We start from the raw sequence: 27,075 nt of genomic DNA on the forward strand, positions 1-27,075 counted from the left end.
TCATTCTCAGCAAACTATCGCAAGGACAAAAAACCAAACACCGCATGTTCTCACTCATAGGTGGGAATTGAACAATGAGAACACATGGACACAGGAAGGGGAACATCACACACCAGGTCCTGTGGTGGGGTGGGGGGAGGGGGGAGGGATAGCATTAGGAGATATACCTAATGTTAAATGACGAGTTAATGGGTGCAGTACACCAACATGGCACATGGATACATATGTAACTAACCTGCACGTTGTGCACATGTACCCTAAAACTTAAAGTATAATAAAAAAAAACAATTTAGTCACATATTTCCTTTGTGAGTTTATTTGGTTATATCTGAAAATACTGAGAACTTTTATTCCATGAAAATGATTGTCCCCTCAATCAATAGCTATTGAATGCATCAAATATGTCTAGCACTGTTTCTGCTACACAGTAAACACTCAAATATATTTATTGGAATTAGCAACCGTTCCCTTTTCTTTGCATCCTCTCCATCTGTTGTTTTTTGATTTTTTAACAAAAGCCATTCTGAGGGGTGTGAGATTGTGGTTTTGATTTGCATTTATCTAATGATTAGTGACGATGACCATTTATTCATATGTTTGTTGTCAGCTTGTCTTAAGAAGTGTCTGTTCATGTCTTTTGCCTTCTTTTTAATAGGGTAGGTTTTTTGCTTGAAGATTTATTTAAGTTTCTTACAGATTCTGGATATTAGACCTTTGTCAGATGCACAATTTGTGAACATTTTCCCCCATTCTGCAGGCTGTCTGTTTACTTCCTTCATAGTTTTGCTGTGCAGAAGTTCTTGAGTTTAATTAGGTCCTACCTGTCAATTTTTGATTTTGTTGCAATAGCTTTTGAAAATGTAGCCAGTATCAAGAAGGGGATTTCCTAGGTTTTCTTCTACGATTTTCATATTTTGAGGTCTTACATTGAAATATTCAATCCATCTTGAGTCAATTTTTGTATATGGTGAAAGGTTGGGGTCTAGCTTTATTCTTCTGCATATCAGCCAGCTATGACAGCACTATTGACTAGGGAGTCCTTTCCTTATTGCTTAGTTTTGTTGAATTTTTCAAAGATTAGATGGCTGTAGGTGTATGGCTTTATTTCTGGGTTCTCTATCCTGTTCCACTGATCTATTGTCTATTTTTGTACCAGGACCATGCCTTTTGGTTACTGTAGCCTCGTAGTATAGTTTGAAGTAGGACAATGTGATGCCTCTTGCTTTGTTCTTTTTGCTTAGGATTGGTTTGGCTATTCAGGCTCTTTTATTGTTGTTCCCTATGAATTTTCAATAGTTTCTTCCAGTTCTTTAAAAAATGATGTTGGTAGTTTTATAGAAATAGCATTGCATCTGTAAATTGCATGGGATAGTATGGCCATTTTAATGATGCTGATTCTTCCAATCCATGATCAAGGAGTGTTTTTCTATATTTTATGTCGTGATTTCTTTGAGCAGTGTTTTATAGTTCTCCTTGTAGAGATCTTTCACCTTCTTGGTTAAATCAATTCTTGGGTATTTTATTTTTGTTTGTGGCTATTGTGAATGGGATTGCATTCTTGATTTGGCTCTCGCTTTAAATGTTGTTGGTATATAGAAATGCTTCCGATTTTTGTGTATTATTTTTCTTTGCCAGATTTTGGTGTAAGGATGATGCTGACTTCATAGAGTGAGTTAGAGAGAAGTCTCTCCTCCTTGATTTTTTTTGGAATAGTTTCAGTTGGATTGGTAACAACTCTTCTTTATTTGTCTGGTAGAATTCAGCTGTGAATACATCTGATCATGAGCTTTTATTGGTTGGTAGGTTTTGTATTACGGATCCCATTTCAGAACTTGTTACTAGTCTGTTCAGGTTTTCAGTTTCTTCCTGGTTCAATTATGAGAGGTTGTGTTTCAAGGAATGTATCCATTTTCTCTAGATTTCCTATTTTGTGTACATAGCAGTGTTCATAATAGTTTCTGAGGATCTTTTGTATTTCTGTGGGATTGATTGTAACGTTATCTGTGTCACTGATCTTGTTTATTTATTTAGAGAGCCAACTTTTGGTTTCATTGATCTTTTGTGTAGATTTTCGCATCTTGGTTTCATTCAGTTCTGCTCCACTTTTGGCTATTTTTTTCTTCTGCTAACTTCGGGGTTAATTTGCTCTTGTTTTTCTAATTCCCCCATATACTGTATTAGACTGTTAATTTGGGAGTTTTCCAATTTCTTCGTCTACCAGTTTAGTGGAAATTCTTGGGAGATGGGCACCTGTGGCCATGTCTTGCTGCCGCTGCCCCACACACAAAATCTCTTGGGCTCTGCCCAGACTGGAGCTCCACCTCTGCCTATTTTCTGAGCAGATTCCCCTGCCAATTCAAATGTCTGTGGGGATCATGGCATCTGTTATAGCTAGGATCCCAGACTTCTGTGGCAAAAGTGGGTTGCCCCACAGTCACTTCACTCAGCCTTCCTTAATAGCCATTCAGGGCTGGGAATTAGTCCTGGCACTTGGCATCCCCATGCAGGGTCCCCAGCTTCTTCCATCTTCAGCCTCAGTTACTGTGTCACCTCTCTGTTGATTCTCAGTGTTTTCTCTCAAAAGATCTGCTTTAAGTATGTAGGTTTAGTCCACATTTTGGTGTCTCTTGGTGAGACAGGCACTTTCTGGCTGCGTCTAGTTAGCCCTCTTGTTCTGATCTCCTGAGGTGACATTTACACCTTAGGGTCTGATGGTAGCCAATAGGTTGGCTTTAGCATCCCTCAACTCAATGTCACAGTTGTATCTATACTATTAGAATAAACTAAAGCAAAAACCATTATTATTTTAATAATCCATGACTGCCAGACAAAAGTGGCTATTTCCTTCTTACACTTTAGACAGTGGTCTCATTGTCCCCTTGGTTTGCATAGATGGATACAGCATTGCTCTAGCCATTCAATGCTCAGCCTTCCATCCAGATACTCAGATGGAGGAAGTTCTTATTTTATATTTCAGCACCCGAACCCAAACACCTTGTGTTCCATTTGACAGAACTGGAGGCAGACTTTACCTTCATGGATTAGGTCTGCTCTTAGATCAGGATTTTTCACCCTCTATGTAAGAGCATGAGGAGCTATAAATAAATTTATCCTTAAAGCCAAAATAACAAGCCCCTCTTAATAAGGTTATTTCAGTTTATTAACATAAGAATAGTTACAAAGTAAAGGTCTGTTAAATTTATTTGGAAATATAAAATTATGCCTCCATTATATAGTAGTTTCTCAAAACATTAAACATAGAATTACCATATGACTGAGCAATTCCACTTCTAGGTATATACCTAAAAGAGATGAAATCAGGGAATCAGACACTTTTGCACCAGTGCTCATAGAAACACTATACATAATGGCCAAGATGTGGAAACAGCCAAGTGTCTATCAACAGATGAATGGGTAAAGAAAAAGTGATATGTATGTCAGTATACATATATATCTATAGGGGTGATATAGATAATATTTACATATATTTCAATAATATTCTATTGGGGTAATACTTTTAAATATTTTGTGTGTGTTTATGTATATATATATATATATGTGTATATATATATATATGTGTGTTTGTGTGTGTGTATATGTATATATCTCATCCCAATGGAATATTGTTCATCCTTAAAAAGGAATGAAATTCTGATACATACTACATGGATAAACTTTGATAATATTATGCTAAGTAAAATAAGCCAAATACAAAAGAACAAATATTGTATGACTATATGATTGTATGATTTGTGTTCGTATTAATGACAGAGACTGGAGAGGCAGGAATGGGAAGTTATTGTTTAATGAGTACAAAGTTTCTGTTTAGGTTGATGATAAGGTTATTGAAATGGGTAGTGGCAATGTTTGTACAATTTTGTGAATGTACTTAATGCCATTGAATCATAAACTTTAAAATGATTAGAATAGTAAATATGGAATTATGTATGTTTTTTTTTTGTTTGTTTTTTTTTTTTTTTTTTTTTTTTTTTTGAGACAGAGTCTCGCTCTGTCGCCCGGGCTGGAGTGCAGTGGCGCAATCTCGGCTCACTGCAAGCTCCGCCTCCCGGGTTCACGCCATTCTCCTGCCTCAGCCTCCGAGTAGCTGGGACTACAGGCGCCCGCCACCGCGCCCGGCTAATTTTTTGTATTTTTTAGTAGAGACGGGGTTTCACCGTGGTCTCGATCTCCTGACCTCGTGATCCGCTGGGTATGTTTTGCCACAATAAAAAGAAAATGAGCAAGTAAACTTTTTTTTTTAAATTACTCCCCTGTGGTACAGTTACTCCATTCATCATCACATTAAGACTTCTTCCAGGCTGGGGAGTGTTGCGAAGTGTTGTGAAAATGACCCTACTTGTGAAATCAGAAAACTTTCCCTTAAATCTCAGCTCTGTCACCTAGTAGTAATGCTAATTTGAGCCAGTCACTTAGGTCTATTGCACCTTAGTTTCTTCAGGTTATGCTGTCCAACAGAGTTGTTTTGATGACTGTAATTGAAATGCATATAAAGTGCTTCGTAAATTCAAACAACAAGGCAAGTGGATGGAGGTGACTTTTTAAAATATATTCCTTTAGGGAGCTTAGTCGTAATACTGTTATCACTGAAATGCATTTACTAATTCATATTTAAATACTAAAATATTAAGGTATTGTTGGTAAGACAGCCACAGTTATTTTTCTAATTTTTCTCTATTTAAAGTATTGAATCCATAGTTTTAGAATTCAAAAATGCTGAATTTCCAAGGAATCACATTTCTATTCACCATTTCTATAATGAATGGGTTATTAAACTTTTCCATTTATCTTATTTCAATACCTTTTGTTCATTATGTAGCCTCATTGTACATACCTTAGGAAGAAGGGATAATTATATTACCTCAGAAAGAAGGGACAGCTATAAGATATCTTGTCTGAGATGAAAAACTATGGTCTTCATTCATACCTAATGAAAAGGTTTTTTTTGTTTTTTTGTTTTTTTTTTTTTTTGAGACGGAGTCTCGCTCTGTGTCGCCCAGGCTGGAGTGCAGTGGCGCGATCTCGGCTCACTGCAAGCTCCGCCTCCTGGGTTCACGCCATTCTCCTGCCTCAGCCTCCCGTGTAGCTCGGACTACAGGCGCCCGAAAAGTTTTAACGTATTTATTTTGCTACCTGTTCTCATCTTCATTCCAAACCACACCATGATCAGTCTCTACATTGTCAAACATGTAATAATAATTTGGCATGACATTATATCAAGTTGGACATTATCTTGGAAGGTCCTTTGGATGCATAATTATATTGAAAAATAAATATTTTAAAAGTAACAAATTTTATGCTATAACATCATAAGTTAATAGTAAAATTAATGTCATTGAAACAAATGCCAACTAATTTTTTTGTTTCCTTCTTTAGCGGTTATGTCTTTGACTATGATTACTACAGAGATGATTTCTACAATCGGTATGTGAATTTTTCATCCTTGTTTTCCTATGACTTAAATTATGTTTTAACCATTTTGTACATTTTATTCATGGGTGCTCTTAATTATGGTATTTAAAACAATATTATAGTTAAAAATAAAATACTAAATCCCAACAAAATATACAGATTTTTATATTTTCATTATACTTACATTATTCCAAGTGGATCTTGGAATTTTAGGACTTTGGAGGTGCTCAAACCTAAGATTTGGTGTCTAATATTTAGATAAAATCCTAAAGATTTAGTTAATATTATCTGCCAAGTCATTTGTTGATTTAGAATACTTCAAGATCAAGAGTTTGAAAACTCAGAAAAATAACTCCAACCTTCTAAAGTACATAATAAAACATTGAAAATGCTATATTGGGTAGAGTCCGTAAAATTTACAGATCGTTCCTGCTTTGCCGGACAGTAGGAGGCCATAAAAGTGATGATGCAAGATGAAACCATCCAATGAGGAAAAAACAGGATTGTCTCATGATCTTAAACATGTTTGTCAAAACATTAACAACTTTTATTCTCTATAAACTAATAGGAAACTATAGTATAGCTAATTGTTATTTAGCATACTATAATTTAAAACAATAAAAATATTAAGAATTAAGGTGTTTTAGTTCTTTGTAAAGAACACTTATCAAAAGTAGTTGAAACAGTGCATGCCTTCTCAGGAAAGGATATGGAGTAGGCATCTGTTTTATCCCTTGTTGGATACTCCTTTCTAAGGTTGAATTAGCTTTGACATTCTATCAATGTTGTGAACTATCTCTGAGAGTTCTTTCAATGTGTGATTCTCTTACCAGGGTCACTTCCCCTCCATAGCTTTATATGTTTCATCACATCACATCCACTTTCCTCACTTATGTCGTTAAGTTTGCCTTTATTAAGTTCCTCTGACTCCATGCCTAGAGTCTCTTGAGTAGAGGAGTATCAATATCCCTATAGTGAGCTATTTCTTCTGTAATTTCATTTACATTTAATTTGAGTTTCACATCTAGTATTATCACTCTTCGATTCTTTGCTGCATTTTCATCTTTGTTGATCAATTCTTTCTTTTGATTATTCAATTTTGTAAAATGCCACGTTTTATCACTGAGAGATAAGGAAGCATTACAATTAATGATCTGAAACAAGTGAGTGAATAATCAACGAACAGCAAAAAAAAATCATTGACAGACTTTGAAAGATGGGATGTGATTAGCGATCATTGTTATTATCATGCACATTTATCATTTATTCATTTATTTGTGGAAAAGCTAGAAGCAAAGTTTGGACTTTATTAAATTACTTACCTTTTATATGTTGTAGTAACTAAAATTTGTGTTGTTGGAGAACTGGTGTTATTTAACTAATATCAGTAACTGAAATTTATGCATATCAGAGATGAGGATCAACTATACATAGGAAGATTATTGGATTTAAAAAATGAGGTAAATATATTTTAAGCCTTTAATTATGAGTATTATGCAAACAACAAAAAAACCCTTAGGTACTGTATAAAAATGCAAACTTAGAAAAAAGTTTTCAATAGATGTTTTAAAGGGGAAGAAACTGTGATCCTTGAAAGGGTCTTATTTTCTCTGCTGCAGCCTCTAGGGCCTTTTGTAAGTTCCACAAGAATTCCATGTTTCTTCCTGCCTCAGGTCCTTTCTCTGTGTTGTTCCATCTCCTCATACCTCCCTCCACCACCTGGTTCACTTGACTCCTCATCTTTCAGATCTCAGCACAAACATCCCTCACAGATTAAATTAGGTTCCTCTGTTCCTCTCGCTCAGCACCCAGCACTGTTACTTCACAGCACCTCTCCTAATTTCTATTGCTATATTTCTTTCTGCAGGGTTTGATTCATGTCTGTCTTCCTTCCCCCACCTGAACAATGTTCAATTTTGCTTATCTTTGTATCCTTGGGGACTATCAGTAAACCTCACACATAGTGGATACTCTGTATTATTAATTCATCTCTTTAGATTTAGAGACACAGTCATTTTCCCAAGGTCACCCAGCTAATTAGTGACAGAACTATGATCATAATCTAGGCATCCAATTTAGATTCAACAACCAACTACGTGAATATGCACAATGGGGAGGGCAATATCAGCCTATGGAGCTATGCTGATTCCTACTTGGGAATCAGACCCACAACTGTAACTTCATTGCTGCTATGCTCAAACTACTGAATTAAGCAACTTATTTCACTAGTTATCCTTTTCTGACAAAAAAAAATAATTTTTAAGAATGATTTTCACAAAGCATTTTATAATTTCTATAAAATACATTTTAAATATTAAGAAGCTTATCATAACTTATTCTAAAAGTGATGCAAACATCTGGCAGCATTAAAATAATCCCACTTACTATTAAGGAAGGATATCTAGACTATTTTTATACTATTTGAAAATGTTAGTTTTTGACAAGTTTAAAGACATTTTCTACTATAGCTTTTTTTCACTTGCTATGAATAAAGTTTTCAATTAACATACATTGTCTTATACTCTGTCTATATAAAACCCTTTTAGCATCTTTTATTTTCTATCATGTGACTTCCTTATACATTTAAAGAATTTCCACCTAACATGGAGTTTTACTCTACTCTACACGGTAGGAGACCCAAGTTCTGGTTGTTACCGGAAAGGGGTCCCAATTCAGACCCCAAGAGAGTGTTCTTGGTCTTGCAAGAAATAATTCAGGGTGAGTCCACAGCACAAAACAAAAGCAAGTTTATTAAGAAAAGTGGTGAAACTATAGCTACTCCATAGACAGAGTATTCCCAGTATTCCCAAAAGCAAGAGGAAGAACGCGCCTGCCCTAGGTACAATACTTGTTTATACACAGGACAACAACAACAACAAAAACCATGGGGAGGTGTGCTCTACTACAAGGGTTTGTGATAAAAGATTAATTTTTCTAATTACTGTATTTTGCAAGAATCAATATGACTATCTTTAAAGCAAAATTAGGAATGCTTTTGTTCTGAAGATATGGAGATATCAAGACATTCCTGGGCCTGGGTCTGTTTAGTAAACATTATTAATCTGTTCTCTTAACCATAAACATCTAGAGGCTAGGAATAAATACCTAACCTCCTGGGAATGCAGCCCAGCGAGTCCCAGCCTCTTTCTTCCTAGCCCTCACTCAAGATGGAGTCGATCTGGTTTGAATGCCTCTGACATGGTAACTAGCCTTGTAACTTTAGGCAAGTCAGGTTTTCAGTTTTCTCATCTTTAAAAGGAAGCCAGGATTTGCATTTTACTATTTAGAAATGTTAGCTCAATAAAATCATTAGATTAGATAGGTGATAGATGGATGGATGGAGATAGATCGATAGATAGATAGATAATCAATAGATCCATCTTACTTGCCAAAGAACAAGAGCCTTAAATAGTTAAATAATTAGAGAGGCTGTAGCTTTCAGGTGACTCTCTACTATACAAGAACTTAGCTACAGTATGAACAATTTTCAAAATCATTTATTTGTGTTGTATACAATCTGTTTGACATATAAGTGTGAAATAGATCAGTATGGTTGTATTGTTAACAGACTGTCTGAGCAGTCTGTGCTCTCATTAGTTTATTTTCCATTTTTGGCACTTGGCTAAGAAAGACATAAGCATCTGCCACTAGTGGATATACTCAAGAGTTCCCTATAAACATAGAATACCATGAAATCAAAACAGAATGGAGAGGCTGGACAAGATACATAGCTTACAGAGTCACTACTAATCCACAGTCATTTCTCATAAGTTACAGTCTTCTTGCATTTGTGTGTTTTTTTTTCTCTCTTTTAGTAGAGGTGCAAACTTGGGCAAGTTAGTTAATATCACAAAATCTGTTATGTCCTCTGGTAGCTGAGCATGAAATTAATTCCTAACTCATGAAATCATTCTAAGAATTAAATGAGGTAACATAATGATCAGCATTATGCCTGGTATTTTTTAGTGCTTAATCGATATTAGCTAGTATTAACAGTTAACAGTAACCATTAACAATAATGGGGCCAGGCGCGGTGGCCCACGCCTGATCCCAGCACTTTGGGAGGCCGAGGCAGACGGATCACCTGCAGTGGGGAGTTTGAGACCAGCCTGGCCAACATGATGAAACCCCGTCTCTACTAAAAATACAACAATTAGCCAGGTGTGGTGGTGGGCACCTGTAATCCCAGCTACTTGGGAGGCTGAGGCAGGAGAATTGCTTGAACCCAGGAGGCAGAGGTTTCAGTGAGCCGAGATGGTGCCACTGTACTCCAGCCTGGGGACAGAGCGAAACTCTGTCTTAAAAAAAAAAAAAAAAAAGAAAGAAAAAGAAAAAAATAATGGTAGATGTATTTCTCATATTGACATTCATACAGCAGTGTCCATATAACTGAGAAACAAACTGGTTGGTCAGTTTTTCTTCCATAATAGCTTATTTGAGACATCTCTGGATTATTCTGTCTTCCGTTTTCCCTTTCCTACGCCCCCAAAGCATTCCAGCTGCAGCTGATCATACTTGCCTGCAGAGAGCGCTGAGCTGTTTCTGTTAACCTCATGCTGCTTGTTTAGGTCATGAAAACAGAAATTACACTACTTATGTATAACAGGGCTAATTGCATATAGAAACTCGTTAACTCGGTTTTAAAGAACTGAAAACGCAAAAAGACAACACTGTGATATACTGGAGTTAGCGACTGCAGGAAGCTGCTACCACCTCTAGGGCTGGAGAAACAAAGGAAGATTTGGGATCTCAGAAATTGCTGTAGAAAAAGAGCCTACCAGAGCTGAAACTATACATAGGAGATTCTGTTCAGATGGTGCTGCTGTGTCTGAGTCCACAAGGAGAACCTGTGGTGCTGACACCCAAATCTCTGAGATGGGGATATGGGCTGACAGGTGCTGGGTTCTTTGAGGGAGCGTGGAGTGGCTGTTCTCCAAGTGTTGCAAAATTACTCAGACTGGATTCTGCTGCTGCTACTGGAATGAATTGTTGTTGCCAGGATGAAGAAACTACATTGGGGTAATCCTGAAAAGAGCAGGAAGCCAAAACACAAATAAAAAGCAAAACAAGAAGGAGCAGGTCCCTTTTTCTTGCTTCAGCCTTGCAGTCTCTTTCTTAGGTCCTTTATTGGCTGAGCCCAGCAGGGAGCTAGCTGCCCAACCCCAACCCTAACTCTCACCTCCGGAAGTCTGGTTTTCAGAGTTCCAAACCCATCTGTGGCTAAGGGCAGGTCTGAAACCAAGAAACAATAGCTTAATAACTGACATATGTCCACATTATATTGTCATACTATTTCTGCCAGCTTTGGAGACTCTAATGTGATTGAGGGTTTCCAACCCTTAGATAGTTTTAGCTTAGAAAACTTACTTCTTTACACAATGTTCCACCTTACTGTGATTCATTGACCTGTCTATTCATGGTTTCAGGGATCATGAAGAGTATCACTAAAGAGTAGATGAGTGGTTATTCTAAATTCTTATCTTTTCTCTTTTACACAAAGCATTGCCCAATAATTTACAGCACTGAATGGCATTTTCTTTTAAAGGTCCATGTATGACTCTAAAGGTAGGACATTGTATGTTAATCCATTAAACATAAGTATTTATACTCTAACAAATAAAGTAAAAGGAGATGTATACCTAAAATTATATTTAATCTCCCTAGGGAAAGTTTTTAACTTCTGCAATGTTGGCTGTCTAAATCCAACCTCTTTTTTCAATAATGTTAGGAAGAGCACTGATCAGTTTATAACTTCCAGTGATAAGGAGACTTATTAACAGAGAAAAACAAATGCCACAGGTGTTTTACCTCTATGTAAAACACGTATACATTTTAAGTGATCCAAAATAAATAGGCACTGTTCAATTCTGGAACTATTTTGACTTTGTGTTAATTGATCCAAGAAACTACTAGATTTGCAGTTAATGCAAGAACACTAAGTCAAGTTACAGTTGTTTCAGATAGTTGATTAGAGAGCACAATATATATTCATGAATGTTGGAAAACATTAACAAGAAACGATGTTTTATTATGCAAATTTGAACTATCCTCTGGTAGTATGGTATTCCATTTGAAATGTTTGAAAGTAACAGCATGGTACACTTGACAAATGGTATTATTTGGAGTCAGAAGACATGAATTTCAGGCCTAGATGCACATGTGTTGACTGGTTAAGCTTGGAGAAGTCATCTCTTTTTTGTGCCAGTTTCCTTCATGGGCAAAATGGCTTAACACTACTTACTGATCTTATAGAATTATAAGAATTAAATAAGAAAACCGTTTTAGTGGCTTATAACCCCATAACAACCATTTGAATTTATTAAATTTTTAATTACACAAAGCTGTATACAAAATGTACAGTTAGCAATGTTAGACAAAATACAGAGATTATATTAGAATCAAAATATTGCAAAAGAGATCATTCAAGATTGCAATCACCTTGCCTTTAAAAGCATGTTCAAGAAGTATTTCCATGTTATCCAGGGAGAAAACTTCACAGAAAACCTTGGAAAATTTAATAACAAAAAAGAGCAATGGAATTTACTCATTTACTGGTCTCCGGTGGAGTGTGCCTTTTAAAATTATTTTCTGATTCAACTGTAACCAAAGATTTATTTGAAGTCAGAGTAGAAATTATAGGCAGAGTTTATGAATTTTGAGTAGTTTAAAAACAGTACAGGGAACAGATACACTACCGGCCTATAAGAATTATTTGTGTAGATTTCAAATCTATCCCTTCTTAGAAATGAATAGGCACCTTACTTTGGTTTTATATACTATACTTCTGTCAAAGTTAAGTGTAATGAAAAGGAAGGCTGGAGGTTGAATCAAGACATGGAGCAAGATCTTCTCTGGTCCTCTGGTGACTGATCTTTGTAGAGCTACTGAAAGGTCCTGGTGAGAATATGGCCCTGAATTTGTTCTCAGGTTTTGCCTCTGGGTAGCCCAGAAATTTTAGCCCCCTAGGGAAGACCAAATATTTTTGTTAGCATCAACTACTTAGTAACTATAAGTTTTGATTCATGAACAGGGAAAAGGAAGAATTGTTTTCATGAGGGCAATCTAGAAAGAAACAGGTAAATACCAGAAAATGTTTAAAGTTACTACTAATCTAAAATGAAAATTTAATATTCAGTAATAAAATACAACACACATATTACATTTTCAGTTTCTTTGCTTGTGTTTTAAACCACGTTTGTTGACAGTAAAATATAAGCATCAAGTCAGAAGTTTAGCCATCAGGTAATGATTTATTAGAATGTGGTGTATCTACCTGAGAAAATGCCCCACAGCCATTAAAATAAACATTACGAAGACCATTTAACAGGCCTGAGAAATGTTTTTAATACAAACCAAAGAGAATGAGCTAGAATACATGACTGTACATATATTATGTTTTCAATTATGTGAAAAATATGGATGCTTATAGAAAAAAGATTAAAGGATTATAGTAGTTGTTCTGGGGTCTGAGACTTAGAGTTGTAGTTTTTTTATGTACTTCTTTTTCCCAAAATGTTACTTGATTATTGCTAAAGCTTAATAATAACAAGCTCTTTTTTAAAAAAGACACTTAAAATAATGTTCGCTGTGTTAATATGCCTTTGTCCAAAAGGCACTTAGTTTTTAAATTAAATTACCTTTGTCCAAAAACACTTATCATTTAAGAACAGTAGATGAAATCAAATGTCCTTATTCTTCCTAGAGAAAAGTTGTCTATTTTATCAAATAAACTACTATTAAAATTAATATTACCAGTTTTTAGCTTTTGCTAGCTAATAAAGTTACATATGTCAGATATTATTTAAAGCATTAAAAGGCAAAATAAGAAAAGGGCACATAGAAAATAGAAACGTTTATTAAATAAATTAAATTCTCAAATTGTCTCCATGAATTGGTTTTATTAAAATTGGACTGAATTTTTTAAATTCATTACTTGACAGCAGGTGTTTTAGAGTTTTCACCGTAAAATGGACCTTGAGGAAAGAATTATTATTATATGTTTGGCTTCATTATAAACCATTATCTATTTGATGAGTAAGTATTTAGGAGAAAATTATCCTGACCAAGAAATATTAGGGAAAATTAAGGGCTATGAAAGGAAAGGAGTGGAAATATAACCCCAAACAGTAAGGAACAAGAAAAACAAGAGGAAGGAAAAAAATTAAAGCTTTTAACTAGCCTGGAGATTTAGATTGCTTTTAATTCTGCTGGATTGCCATTTCTGCTGTCAGTCTATAATCTTAAATGAACTAGTTCCTTAGTTTCAATACTATTTGCCAATCTAATATTTGATAAAGGCAAAATTTCTTTGATTTACTGTAGGCCGAATTCTGACGAGAAGGCCAATACCTGTCTTTCTTGGGCTGCCTTTCACCTACTTCCCTCTGTATTTTGAAGAACCCCTATATCCCATCTTGCAATCCCAGAAAACCTTCCCCGCTTTCTATCCTTGTCTTGTTATGTTTTTGTACATTAGGACAACATCCAGTCTTCCCTCCTTTTATTTCTAATTGACTCAAGAGTGCCCAATGAAAATTAAGAAAGTCTTCAGCTCCATTAAAAGTTGTAAAATTAAAAATTATGGCCTCGTGTTAGCCCATGTTACTGGTGGAGGATGTCCAGGTTCTTGAACAAATAATTTGGCAAAACACACAAACAAAGGAAGGAAAGAATGAAGTAACAAAAGCAGAGGTTTGTGGAAAATGAAAGTACACTCCACAGGGTGGGAGCCAACCGAGCATAAGGGCTCAAGAGCCTGGTGACAGAATTTTCTGGGGTTTAAATACTCTCTACCGGTTTCCCATTGGTTGCTTGGAGTACACCCTATGTATATTAAGTAGTGGCCCACAATCAGTCCGATTGGTTGCAGGAGGGGACCAATCAGAGGTACTTTCAATTTTTCATCGGCCATGCAGAAAAAGGTGGCGGGATGAGGAGGGGCGCAAAGGGAGTAGCCTCTGGTCCTTTTGTTACTTGGACGTGGAAAGGTGGGGTTTTCCTTTTTATTTCGTTCTAGGAAGTCAGCATGAAACAGCCTTAGGTTCCCTGCCTCTAGACCCTATTCTCCTGCCTCACCCATTCCCAATTTTGTTTTGTGAATGACCTATCACATAAAAATATTTAAGTCCTGATGCTGCCCAACGTCCCATCAAAGTGGAAGAAAGAATTGGTAAAATGTTACCCGCTGCCTTGGTGAAAGTCATCCAGCCAGGCTTGCTGGCTCATGCCTATAATCCCACTATTTTAGGAGCCCAAGTTGGGCAGATCACTTCAGTCCAAGAGTTCAAGACCAGCCTGGGCAATATGGCAAAATGCTATCTCTACAAAAAATACAAAAAAATTTAGCCGGGCGCAGTGGCATACAGTAGTCCCAACTACTTGGGAGGCTGTGGGAGAATTGCTTGAGCCCAGGAGGCAGAGGTTGCAGTAAGGTCACACCACTGGTCTCCAGCCTGGGTGACAGAGTGACACTCTGTCTCAAAAAACAAGAGAGAGAGAAAGAAAAATAGTCATTTTCCTTTGAAGTAGCTCACTAAAATATTCAGAGAACAGGCCACTCACCATAGGAATGTATACCAAAGGAAAGTTGTTTAGTAATGTACTAAGTATATTACTAAAATGTATGCCCCATACTAAAAGCATATCATAAATACAGTGAGCAAGCATGGCTCTTTCTCAGCATAAGATCAGGCCATGCCACCGTTGGAGATTTGCTAATCCTTGGCTGGGGGAAGCAATAGAACTATTGATGAACATTTTTGTTTCCTATAAAAATAGTATTAAATTACATTGCAATTAAAGTAGCAGTGAATATAGTGAACTTTACTTGGCCTGTATTTTTACTATAGCACTCTTACATCATTACATATTTTGATTGTGTTTTAGAGATTTTCTTAACCCAATTTATAGATTGGATTGTTTAATGAACCTGTAAAACTACACATTGGTGTCTAGGGAAATGGTCCTGCTAAAAGAGCTTGCCTTTCATTTCAAGCAGCAACTTCTACTCTAGAAGATATCAGTCAATTGCCATATTTTCTTTTCGCTCAATAGTTTTGGGTGTTATAGCTCATGCAAAGTGCCTTTGTATTTTGGTTCACTGACTTAAGGTGCTCTGTGAATTCAACTTATAAATAACTAATGTAGACCTTGTTTTGTGATTGAAATGAGGGGCAGGTCTAGCTGACCCTTTTGATTCTCAAGCCCCTAGTGGTATGGATGATATTCATAACCCTTTTCAGCCTCATCCCGCCTGTGCTCTTTGAAGTAAACTATTATGTGTTGACATTCATGACCTGTTCTTTGCTAGCTGTTCTTCAGCTCTAATGGACTTTGCTTATTCACAGAAGATGGCACCCCTCTTGAACTCTGTCTCATTTCATTTCTTTTCCTTTCCAGATAACTTAGTTTTTCCCCAGCATGTTCTAAATCATTTTTGAATACCCTAAGTCTCTAATGTAGGAGATATTCTTAGTACTAAGGAATTTTGTTTTAAATTTGGTTTAATAGTGCTTTTTGCGCTTCCCTCACCCCACAGTATAATAGTTTTAAATGTCTCTAAATGAATATTTGGAAACCAGTATATCTTAACTTTTATTATATTTCATATATTATTTCCTAAAAAGAGATGATCACATTTTCATCTGTATGTATAAACAAGATGTAATTTGACGAATTAACCTATTATAGAACTTGTTTTTATTTTCTTCCCATTCTAGTTTCTCATTTCTGACTTTCATATTAGATTGTTTTTATTGACTGTTTTAAAGTAATTATAAGAATATAATCCAATATTTTATTCTGTCACAATAAAATATGTAACAATCATAATTCTAAGTCAATAATGCTATTTTCTTTATAGTGAATAATGTAATTACATGTCTAGTTCACTGGAAAATAGTCATGAAAATGAGGAAATGTATCCCAGTATTTTTTATTGACCTTTTAGGTTGCCCAAATGTGCTGTCATATAAAAATTTGCTGTATATGTGGATGCAGTATAAACAATATGAAGCTTCTGAATCTATGAATTATATATTTTTATAAATGAGTTAACCCTTATACCTCGATTCCTTTCATTGTTTAATGGAAATTAATTGATTGTGGTGAATATCATTTTTCACTTTTCAGCAAAGGTTTTAAGTTTTATTGATTTTTTGTTAAATATGCTTTTAATATCTATAAAATATCTCTAGTCTCAATTTGCACATCTAGCGAATGGTCAGAATAATTAAAAGATATCTTGATAAATATTTCCCACCGTAAGTAGTCAACAGTTTTATCCTCATGCTAGCTTCATGTCATTCAAACTGTCTCCTTTTGTCTGCAATCAGAGGAGCCTTTGTTACTGAAAAGATTCTTAAAGTGAGCTGAAGCACCATATTGATTTGTCTCTCATAGCTGTTTTCTTTAAGCTGGTTTTACTTTTTATCTTGCTGGGCTGTTTACTGTTCGAACAGTAATTTTATTTCTTTGTTCCTGTTCTGCAAGATCTTTTCCTCTTTTAAACTAATGTGCTAATAAGTGTTTGATGTGTAAGAGGAATATTTCTGTTCATAAGCAGTGTAAATCTGTTTTACCAAGCAAAGAAATATATGTAGGAATGAAGGTCAGCATATTTTCAACAAATTGCATGGTACTGTCGGAGCAAAGCTCCTAGTCCTTTCATACCTTACAAATGAGTTCCTTTTGGAGGTCACACTCTAAAGTCCAGAAACCATAGACTATGTTAGCATCCTATTTTCTTAGTGAAAATTAAATCTGCCAATAAATACCTGCATCTGAATATTAGAGAACAGCAACAGAAAGAAAACATTTATTGAAATTTTCTACCAGGCCATTCTGTTAATCATTTCACATATTTGACAGAACTCTCGGGCATCAAACCAACTCTCAGTCCCATTTGTGTTTTGTAAAGGTTATTTGATTACCACGGGCGTGTGCCTCCACCTCCCCGTGCAGTAATTCCACTGAAGCGTCCCAGAGTGGCAGTCACAACGACTCGCAGGGGGAAAGGAGTCTTTTCCATGAAAGGTGGATCGAGATCTACTGCCAGTGGGTCAACAGGCTCAAAATGTAAGTAATGTCCTTCATTTTATTTCTCTTTAAAGAAGGGGGTGATTAACTATCATTGCACGAATGCCTATATTCAATAAATTAACCAGATAGTTATGAAGGGCCTGCTATGTATAAAGTATTAGAAAATCATAAGATGGATAAAAAATGGTCTCTGCTTTCCACCACACTGTGTTGCAGTAGGGGAGACAAACACAAACATATCTAACAAAAACCCAGGACCAATTTGAAATGTATTTTATCAGAGCAAATAACACTGTGCTCTTGGCTTAGCTTGTGATATATTAAAGTACTGAAATATAATATGTTGCTTTTAATGAAGAAATAATTTTACTTCCAAAGGGAGTGCATAAACTGTCTTTTCAGAGAAACATACAAAATTAGTTCATGGTTTGAATATTTGAGCAATTAAGAGAGGCAAACTATAGAGATGTTAAAAGCATAATTTACCATACAGTGATAAATTATGATAAGATATATGTATCTGAAGATATATTTAATGTCATAAAAAGTAAAATAATATTTGCATAGTTTCACATTAATTAGTAAAAAGCAGTGATACAAACTTTCCAACTAAACACATCGCTAAATTTTTATGTGGAGTCATACAGAAAAAAATTTTATTTGTTCTTACAATATTATTCCTAAAGAAAGGATAACAAAATTTCCCATATTCCTTGAGATTGCCTTTTATCAGAAAACAGATCATAAGCTGATCAATAGGTAAAAGAATAAACACATAGAGAAAGTTGGGAACACTGTATTTCATTGATCGAGGTGACATTTGAGTGGAAACCTAAAGGATGTGAGGAAAAGAGAAAGTGACCTTGAAGCTGTCAGAGACAGAGCATTCTGTGGACAGAAAATGGTCAGTGCAGAGACCTTAAGTTGAATAGTCAAGGAACAATAAGGAAGCCAGTGTGGCTGCAACAGAGCCGAGCCAGAGAGAGAAAGTCTGGCTGGGGATCAGGTCAGAGAGTTAGACACAGGGCAAGTTCCAATGCAGCTTGGTAAGCCGCTGTAGAGACTTGGATTTACTCTGCATCCCAACCATTTAAGACAAGTAAGGCAAATGCTATTATCCCAGTTTTATTGATGAGTAAACACAGAAAGTCATATAGCTAATAGACATAGTAGAGTCTCTTAGTTCTTTTGCCTACGTGCTATCTGCTGTAGAACACTGCCTTTTATTTCAGCGCTATACTGAGAAAGAATCACTATTGAAATACTTTGTTTTTACAAAATGCAGTTCAAAATGCAGGAAGGTACTGATGCTTCTGAAAAGGCTAAAGTTTGTTGTACTCAACAAACTTTGTAGACCTAACTAACTTCAATAGCACACTAAATAGATTTATGGATTTCTATGTAATTATGTATTCATGTATCTATTCTGTAGATAGATAAATATGAATTCTGTTTTGAGTCTTAGTAATAAAAGGAGTTTCTGCAGCAACTCGTTGGAGGTTAGGTCACCCCAGTGTGGAGTATACACAAGTTTCTATCTCTTAAAAGTCTCCAAATGTTGAAAATTTCAATGACTTGTTTCTTACGTTGGAAAAAATAAACAATGAAGGAATTTTTACAGAAAGATAAATTGCCAAAGTCAGCTACTTGGAGAAATAATGTGAAAAGACTTTACAGTTTGTAACCATTACAACATGTAACATAATAATCTATCCTTAAGTCCAATGGTAAATCACACATGAGGTTTAATTTCATCTTTTCTTTCTATGTGTTGTGTGTGTGTGTGTGTGTGTGTGTGTGTGTGTTTGTAAGATGCAACAGTCTTGAAAAAAGGCTAAATCTGAAAATCGGACTACTAAATACAAACTAGAGATGCCTTGAAAGAAATGTGATGTGCTTTATTTTTTAGCAGCAATCGTTCTTTGGAACTGTGCATCCTAGAGTATCTCTGTTATGCTGGAAAGATACAGATAAGCAATAGGTAGAAAGATAAATTATGAGATAAAAAGATTTTGTAAGGACAATCAAGACAAATGATCATTTAAAATCTATTCAGCATATTATAATTGTGTTAATTTTACTTACTTTTTTAAAGTGATGTATCTTTATTATATTGAGGTTAAATCAAAAGGAAATGTTTCATATAAAACACTGGGGAAAATCACTTTAAAGGATTTATCCTAAGGATTAAATCTAAGCTTGGAGGTAGAATAGTCATGTGGCTTCCAGCATCAATAAGATAGCTCCAAGGGATTACTGCAGAGAGACAGGCAAGCCATAGGCTATAGGTGCAACCCCAGTAAGATACTTGAGTCAGGGAGCTTGGCGGGCCTGGTTTACATAGTAGAAAAGAGGGGCCCCTGGGCCTGCTCCAAGCCAGCCCTGCAGCAGAGCTTCTGTGTAGTAGTCAATGTCATGGTCAGTCACATCCCAGAGATTACCCAGAAACAAGGGGCAGCCGGCCATGATGTACTTGAGCATGATGCCAGCCCCCTGTTATTATAGAAAGACAACAGACTGATCTATTCTATTCATTTCATATAGTTCTATACATTTAGAGCTCAAGTCACAAAAGCTAACTGTTGATTACTGTTACTTTAGTGAAACATTAATAAAAATTTATAATTCACTGGCAAGCATAACTAGAATCATGATTTAATATTCTTTTTAGGAGCATATTGGCAGATTACATTATGTATACATATATGTAAATAAAATATATATGTGCATGTATAAATATTCATTAATTTATAGTACTTTTTATAATTAGGTTGGTTTCTGGAAATAACAAAAATTTCTAACTCAAATCACAAATGAAAAGTATCAGTGAAGTTTAAAATATACTATGTTAATATTGATATAATTTGAATAAAGATTTACTAAGGTTTATATCTTACTCTTTAATTAATAGCCGTTTCTAGCATTTAATGGTTTGGTAAGTTCAGAAGAGGAAATTAATGTTATAGCTTGGATAATTTGTCATTTCTTATTTCAGAATTTGTAATATGACTGAATTCTGCTAAGGAGAAAACTATGTAAAGAAAAATATATTAATGTGATAATTTACCAAAAATGAATACTGGTAAGCATTCAAAATGAATTGCTTTAAATAGATTGCCACTAGGTATTTCTGTCCCTTTTCAGATCAAATTGAACTAAAACTTTTTAATCAACTTGTCCTGTCCTGACATCATAGAGTCATAAAATAAAGAAAATGTGATATTGCAGATTAGCATTTTACAAAAGTGAAAACATGAATATCAGTGAGCTTTAGCTGTAGTTTCTTAGTGGAAAAATTGATGCCCTCTGGAAAAAAATTCGATCAAATCAATTTCTTTAAAGAATTAATTTAAATTCTAATGTCTAACAAGAAAGACTCTAGTAAGTTTGAATGCCTTTGGGGACCTGTCAATGCACTTTCAGTGACAGAATAGGTGACAAACTAATATAAATGCCCTGAAGCATCTAACAGGAAATTAAAGACAGTTCAATTAAAGTTAAAATTGAGAACTTATCCCCAATGCTAAGAAGGATTTCTTATGTTGGGTTCCTCCCCTCAAAAGTATGTGATTGAAATACAGAGATAAAGCATCAACCAGAGAAATAATATTAATACTCAGCAACATATCATTACACATTCCCATCCATCCACTATCCTAGGGAAAGTATATTCTGCTTTAGAGATTTTTAAAGAGAGAACGTCTATTGGCCGTAAAGGTTAGAGAAGGCTTAACAGGGGATTTTGAATTGAGTTTAGGAGAGCCGGTGGATTCGGAAAGATAGAATGAGAGATACTTGCTTTCTGGGAGACAGGATCTGGGTGGAGAAGAACAGAGGCTTTCCTGTCAGATCGCTTGGAGTGGAGTCTGTTCCATAGTATACTACGACGGTGGTCTTGGGGAAATTCTTTAACCCCTATATACCTCTAATTTCTACCTGGAATTTGAAAATAATATACTGTGTATCCGATAGTTATTGTAAGAATTAAATTACGCATGCATATAAAATGCTTAGGCACGTAGTAATGTTCAATGAGGTTAATTATTGCTACTACTATTATTATTATGGCAGTTAAGAGCATGAAATATGAAATTGCTGAACCTAGAATCCAATAGTGCCTCAGCCATTTATTATGTGTGTTTTGCAGCAAGGTACTTGCTTGCTATGCCTTAGTTTCCTCATCTATAAAATGGGAATGATAATCTTACTGCCTTCTCTGTAGAGTTGTGGATTGAATGAGCTAGCACATGCAGAGCTCTTAGAACACTGTCAGCTAATATAAAAGCCTCAATAGATAATACTGTGACAGTAAAAATAATAACTTATTATCTGAAGTAAAGATTTACTACTAGGAATGTCAGTTAATAAACTGAGGACATTATTATTAAACAAGATATAAAATTGGGTAAAAGGATAATGAAAAACTGTGCAGCATATTAAAGGGTTTGGATTTCATGCAGGGCCAAGATAAAAAATTCTCAGCAAAGTGCTGCCTGCTCAAAATGATATTTTAGGACATCTATATGATGGGTGGCATTAGTTGGCGAGGGCTGCCATAACAAAGTACTACAGTTCGGGTGGCTTAAACAACAGAAATTTATTTTATCAAAATGATGGAGGCTGAAAGTTGGAGATCAAAGTGTCAGAAGGCTTGGTTCCTTCTGATGGCTGCGAGGTAAGGATCTGTGTCAGTCCTCTCTCCTTGACTGGTAGATGACCATCTTCTCCCCATGTCTTCACACTGTTTTCTCTCTTTGTGTGTCTTGTCTAATAAATTTCTTCTTGTTATAAGGACAAGTTTAGACCCCTCTATGTTACAAGGGCATCACCTGTCCTCTAACTTCAATCCAGTTGTTCATTTTTTTTATTATGGGACTTACACTTTTCTGCTTCATGTCATAGTTATTTGTATGCACATCTAATCTTTCTATTTTCAATTACAAATTCATTCAAGTTAATTATGCTTTTTACAGATTATACTCTTAAACATTTGTGAAATGTGACATCACTATTATTTTTGCTTTTTGCATTTTACTTTTTGTCATACATTTTATAGTTGACTTTGAACCACATCTTTAGAAATGCTACAGCTCAGAGAAAATTAGTTACAGAATATGTTGCATCAGTCGGTGAAACAAGGGGACAAATTTTGGCCTACACTCCAGGGTCTGAAAGAAATCAGTATGATGTGTATTTTCAAGCTATATGATTTGAGATCTGCTACTTCTGTTACTTAGAAGCCTGCTTTTGCTTGCTGAAATCTAAAGTATCTTTTCAGTCATAACTCAAAAACTCATTCTTTTATGACTATTTTCACAATCAGTTATCATCAAAACTAATTTATCTTTTCTCTTTGCCCACATAGCTGATACAAGTTCAATTAATCAGCACCTAACACAGACAGGTACTAATTTTCCATTGATGAAATAGACATGAGCCCTGAGGAACTATTCTGTAGACAAAATAGACATTATCTTTCATTTTCAGGCACTTATATCTGGTTGGGGGCAGGGGGGACCAGAAAATTTAAAAATGGGAGATAATTTCAATATCAAGTAACAGAAGATTTTTACTATTTCTCATTTTTTTGTATTTTATATGTATAATAATAAATTACTTACTTACATGTTTCTTGTCTGTCACTAGTTATAGAGTCCGTGAGACCAAGGAGGCAGTTCACCATGATGGGCAGTGGGGGGTAGGAGGGTAGGACCTAAATACCCATGGCTTTGGAGTCAGGCAGCCCACTCTAAACTTGAATTGTTGCCCATTGGCTAAAGCAATCTTTTCAAAGAATATTTTTAAAAATTTTTTAGAAATAAATAGAGTATCACTCTGTCACCCAGGCTGGAATGCAGTGGCATGATCGAATAGCTCACTGTAACCTCAAACTCCTGCACTCAAGCTATCCTCCCACCTCAGCCTCCTGAAGAGCTAGGAATACAAGCGCATACCACCATGGCTGGCTAATTTCTTTATTTTTTGTGGAGATAGGGATCTCAGCATGTTGCCCAGGCGGATCGTAAACTCCTGGCTCAAGCAACTCTCCTGCCTTAGCCTCCTAAAGCACTGGGATTATAGGCTGAGCCACTATGCCCAACCTGCTAAGCAATCTTAAACACATTACTTAACTTCTCTAATATTCACTCTTCAAATCCAAAAGTAAGTTTAACAATTCTGATTTGCATATTGGGAATAAATTAAATGATACACTTGCAGCTTCTAATGAAATGCAAGATGAACAGATGCAGATAGTAGGTATTTAATGAATACTTACTGAATAAAATCCACTCATTCTCCATTTCATTTTCTTTCTAAAAATATAGAAAGAATGGATATAGATGTATGTAGGCATAAGCATTATGAATACATACATATGCATATATATGTAATTCCCTGTTCTAGGAAATTTCATCTATGGGGCGGGTGATAACCAGTTGCTGCAATTTATTTTAGCAAAATACTTTAAAGTTTGGCCTTTGAAAACTATTTCCAAGACTAGCAAATTAGCCTCTTCATATTAAATTAGCTTAAAAATTTGTATTATGTATTATGTTACAAGGGTATCACCTGTCCTATAACTTCAGGCCAGTTGTTCATTTTCTTATTATAGGATATTTATATATATACAAAGACAGGGACAGATGGAAGCAGAGTGGAGGTGTTGAAGTGATCATGATAAAGATTTCCAGAAACCTTCCTTTTCTTTTTCTGAATATTATTGAATTAAACACAGTGATTCCTTGATCGTATTTTTCACATCAACTGAAGCTGCATGGCACAATAAAAAGTGTAGAATTGAAAGTAAGAACATCTAGTTTTGAGCCTAAACTCTTATCTGTGCATATCACATGACTTTGGGAAAATCATGTACATCATCAGATTCTCAGATTCTTTACTGTTGAAATACTGTATTTAAAACTGATTTATAAATTAAGTGATATGCAAATTATATTTATTTCTTTGTTTTGGACATTCAAATAATGTATTAATGGCTGGGGAAAATAAATAACAAATTAATGTGATTTATTGTCAAAGTCCACATGATTACAAACATTTTTCAGTTTTCGAAATAGTTGATAGGAAGCATGGTATTGGTAAGAGAGGTTATATAATTATCTAGAGCAGGGTTTCAATAGTTTGGCATGATGGGGATTTGGGATCAGATAATTCTGTGATGTGGTGTGGGCTATCTTGTGCATTGTAGGATACTGAGCAGACTAAATCCTCACTAGAAGCCAGTAGCACCACCCCCTCCAAGTCATAACAAGCAAAAATGTCTCCAGACACAGCAGAATCTCTCCTGCAGAGCAAAATTACCATGTTAAGAACCATGGATCTAGACAGTTAGCTGAAGCTTCTTTATTTACCCTGAATAGACTTAACCCAAAGATGATTAAAATAAATTGAAACATTTTTTTACCATGTAAGTCAGAAATGCACAGAGTTTTATATAGACAGATGATATCATCCCATGTGCCTAATATTCCTTTTGGATTATATCTCATGTCACAGCAGAAGGCACAATCATTTTGTCAACTGTATCAGAATGTAATAACATTTATCACCAAATCCATGAACTCTATAGAGAGAGCAGATCTGAAATGACTTAATGTGACTTATTTTTTAAAACAAAGATACTACAGTGATAGTGATGCAACCTGACTTCTATTTCTCTAGCGTTCTTCCTGCCTAAAAATCAGCTGAAGTAATTTGTCCTAGGAACTTTGTAATTTTTTTAATTTATCACTTTGCTGATTTTGTTTGGTAATTCTAAATTCAAGCCCTATAATCACTCATAGAAGAGTAAGTTGTCCTCAACAAACCAACCAGAGAGTTTTATTATGACAGTATGTTTGCTTTTGTGTATAATTTATTTTTTCTTTTGAGACAGAGTCTCACTCTGTCACCAAGGCTGGTGTGCAGTGGCACGATCTCAGCTCACTGCAACCTCTGTCTCCTGGGTTCAAGCAATTCTCTGCCTCAGCCTCCCAAGTAGCTGGGATTACAGGTGCATGCCACCATGCCCAGCTAATTTTTGTATTTTTAGTAGAGACAGGGTTTTACCATGTTTGTGTATAATTTTTGACAAGATTTTTTTTGTGGTAAAATTTATCTAGAGAAAAAGAGCAAAAGAGGTTTTTCCTGCGAAAATAGTATTACCAATGTCTTCTAAAATATCTGTAATGTATGTATATACGCTCAACTACTAGAGAATAGTAAGCAAAAATAAGGATTTAGTATAATTCACTGTGCAGGAGAGAAGTTGTTAACAGGAGGGGAAAAAGTAGAAAACAAAAGCAGAAGAGAGTTAGAGCAGTACATGAGAGATAGAGGAGGTTCATCCCAGGCATTCCATCTAGAAACCACCTGTAATAGCACAAAACCATACCCCATATATAGATAGATAGTGACTCTGCATGAAGAAAAGTGAAAGTGGACTAAGGCCAATTGGACAAGGTAAGGGGCAAGCCTTCTCCCAGGGACAGCACTGAGATATTGAAGTGTGATGAGGAAACAACTTCTACAATTGCTCAAGAGTCAGCCAAGAGTATTTGTAGAGCCTGCTTTGCAGGACCTAGATGAGCCTTTGCTGCCCCCCATTCTAAGAGGGAACTGAGCAGCCTGTATAGGGTTAGAGGCTCACTTTAACATTTCCTGTTAGGGTCCAGGAAAGAACTGACAGGATCTCTCCAGACTTCTGTGTTACATTTGAACATTGTTTCTTGAGTAACATTAACTCATTAGACCCAAATTCCACAATAATCCAGCTGAGATCTGAAAGATGTTCTTTCAGTGCTAGACGTGAGTCTACCCTTAAACGAAACGTTGGCTCCCTGGAGACTTCTAAGTTCCAGCCAGATGAGTCTATATTGTTTTCTAATGTAGTTTCAATAAAGTGGAGTAGTAGTGGTTTATTGGCTTATGTTTTTTAAGGCAATACATAAATTAAAATTAGTCAACTGCATTCCTGGGCTAAGGAGTAGCTCTAGTTGCTAAGAAATATATTCTGTTAGTTTTCAGCCATAGTCCTATTTATTTCTCCTGCATTGAAATCTAATGTTATAAGATAAAATATTTTCTATTAAATTTGATACATTTAAGTAAAACTACATATGCTTTCATCAAAGGAATGAGTACCACTCTTCAAAGCAAAATCAATTTGCAATTGTGACAGATGATGTTTTTCAAATTTAGCTGCAATTCCACAATGGTACTTTGATGTCTTTGAAGTAATTGACATGAGGAGTGATTCTCTATTATACACTGTTCTACTTTCAGTTTAGTCGTTCCTCAGAGAGATACTCCAGAGGGCCCATGCTTCTTGCAGTTTTTATTTTGCAAACTACTTTGCATTGTAAATAAAAGTCTGCTTTTAAAAAAATCTGATTTGACAATGGGAAAAGTTTTCTCATTTTTATATAAAAATCTGTTCTTCCCTTGAGACTTAGTGTTTATGATCCATAATATATCATATATATTATATCATTTATCTTAATCGACAAATAGTTCTATTTTAAGCAAACATAAATTGCATTTTGTTTTTATTTTTTCAAAAAAGTCTGAAGACTAAAGAATCAAGCTAAACACTCTAATTTCCTCAGA

The 27,075-nt window shown here is 35.4% G+C and overlaps 1 protein-coding gene across 25 annotated transcripts in view; it reads left to right on the top strand.

The window, feature by feature from the left end:
- Positions 1-27,075, top strand: part of RALYL (RALY RNA binding protein like) — a 728,119-nt gene that overhangs the window by 645,677 nt on the left and 55,367 nt on the right. For all 25 annotated transcript variants that reach the window (XM_055286644.2, XM_055286654.2, XM_055286638.2 and 22 more), the window contains 2 exons: positions 5,395-5,442; positions 17,348-17,505. In XM_055286644.2, the coding sequence (XP_055142619.1) occupies positions 5,395-5,442; positions 17,348-17,505 (206 nt within the window). The remainder of the gene's footprint in view (positions 1-5,394; positions 5,443-17,347; positions 17,506-27,075) is intronic.

Source organism: Symphalangus syndactylus, chromosome 7 (genome assembly GCF_028878055.3).
Source record: "Symphalangus syndactylus isolate Jambi chromosome 7, NHGRI_mSymSyn1-v2.1_pri, whole genome shotgun sequence".
NCBI classification, from domain to species: Eukaryota; Metazoa; Chordata; class Mammalia; order Primates; family Hylobatidae; genus Symphalangus; species Symphalangus syndactylus.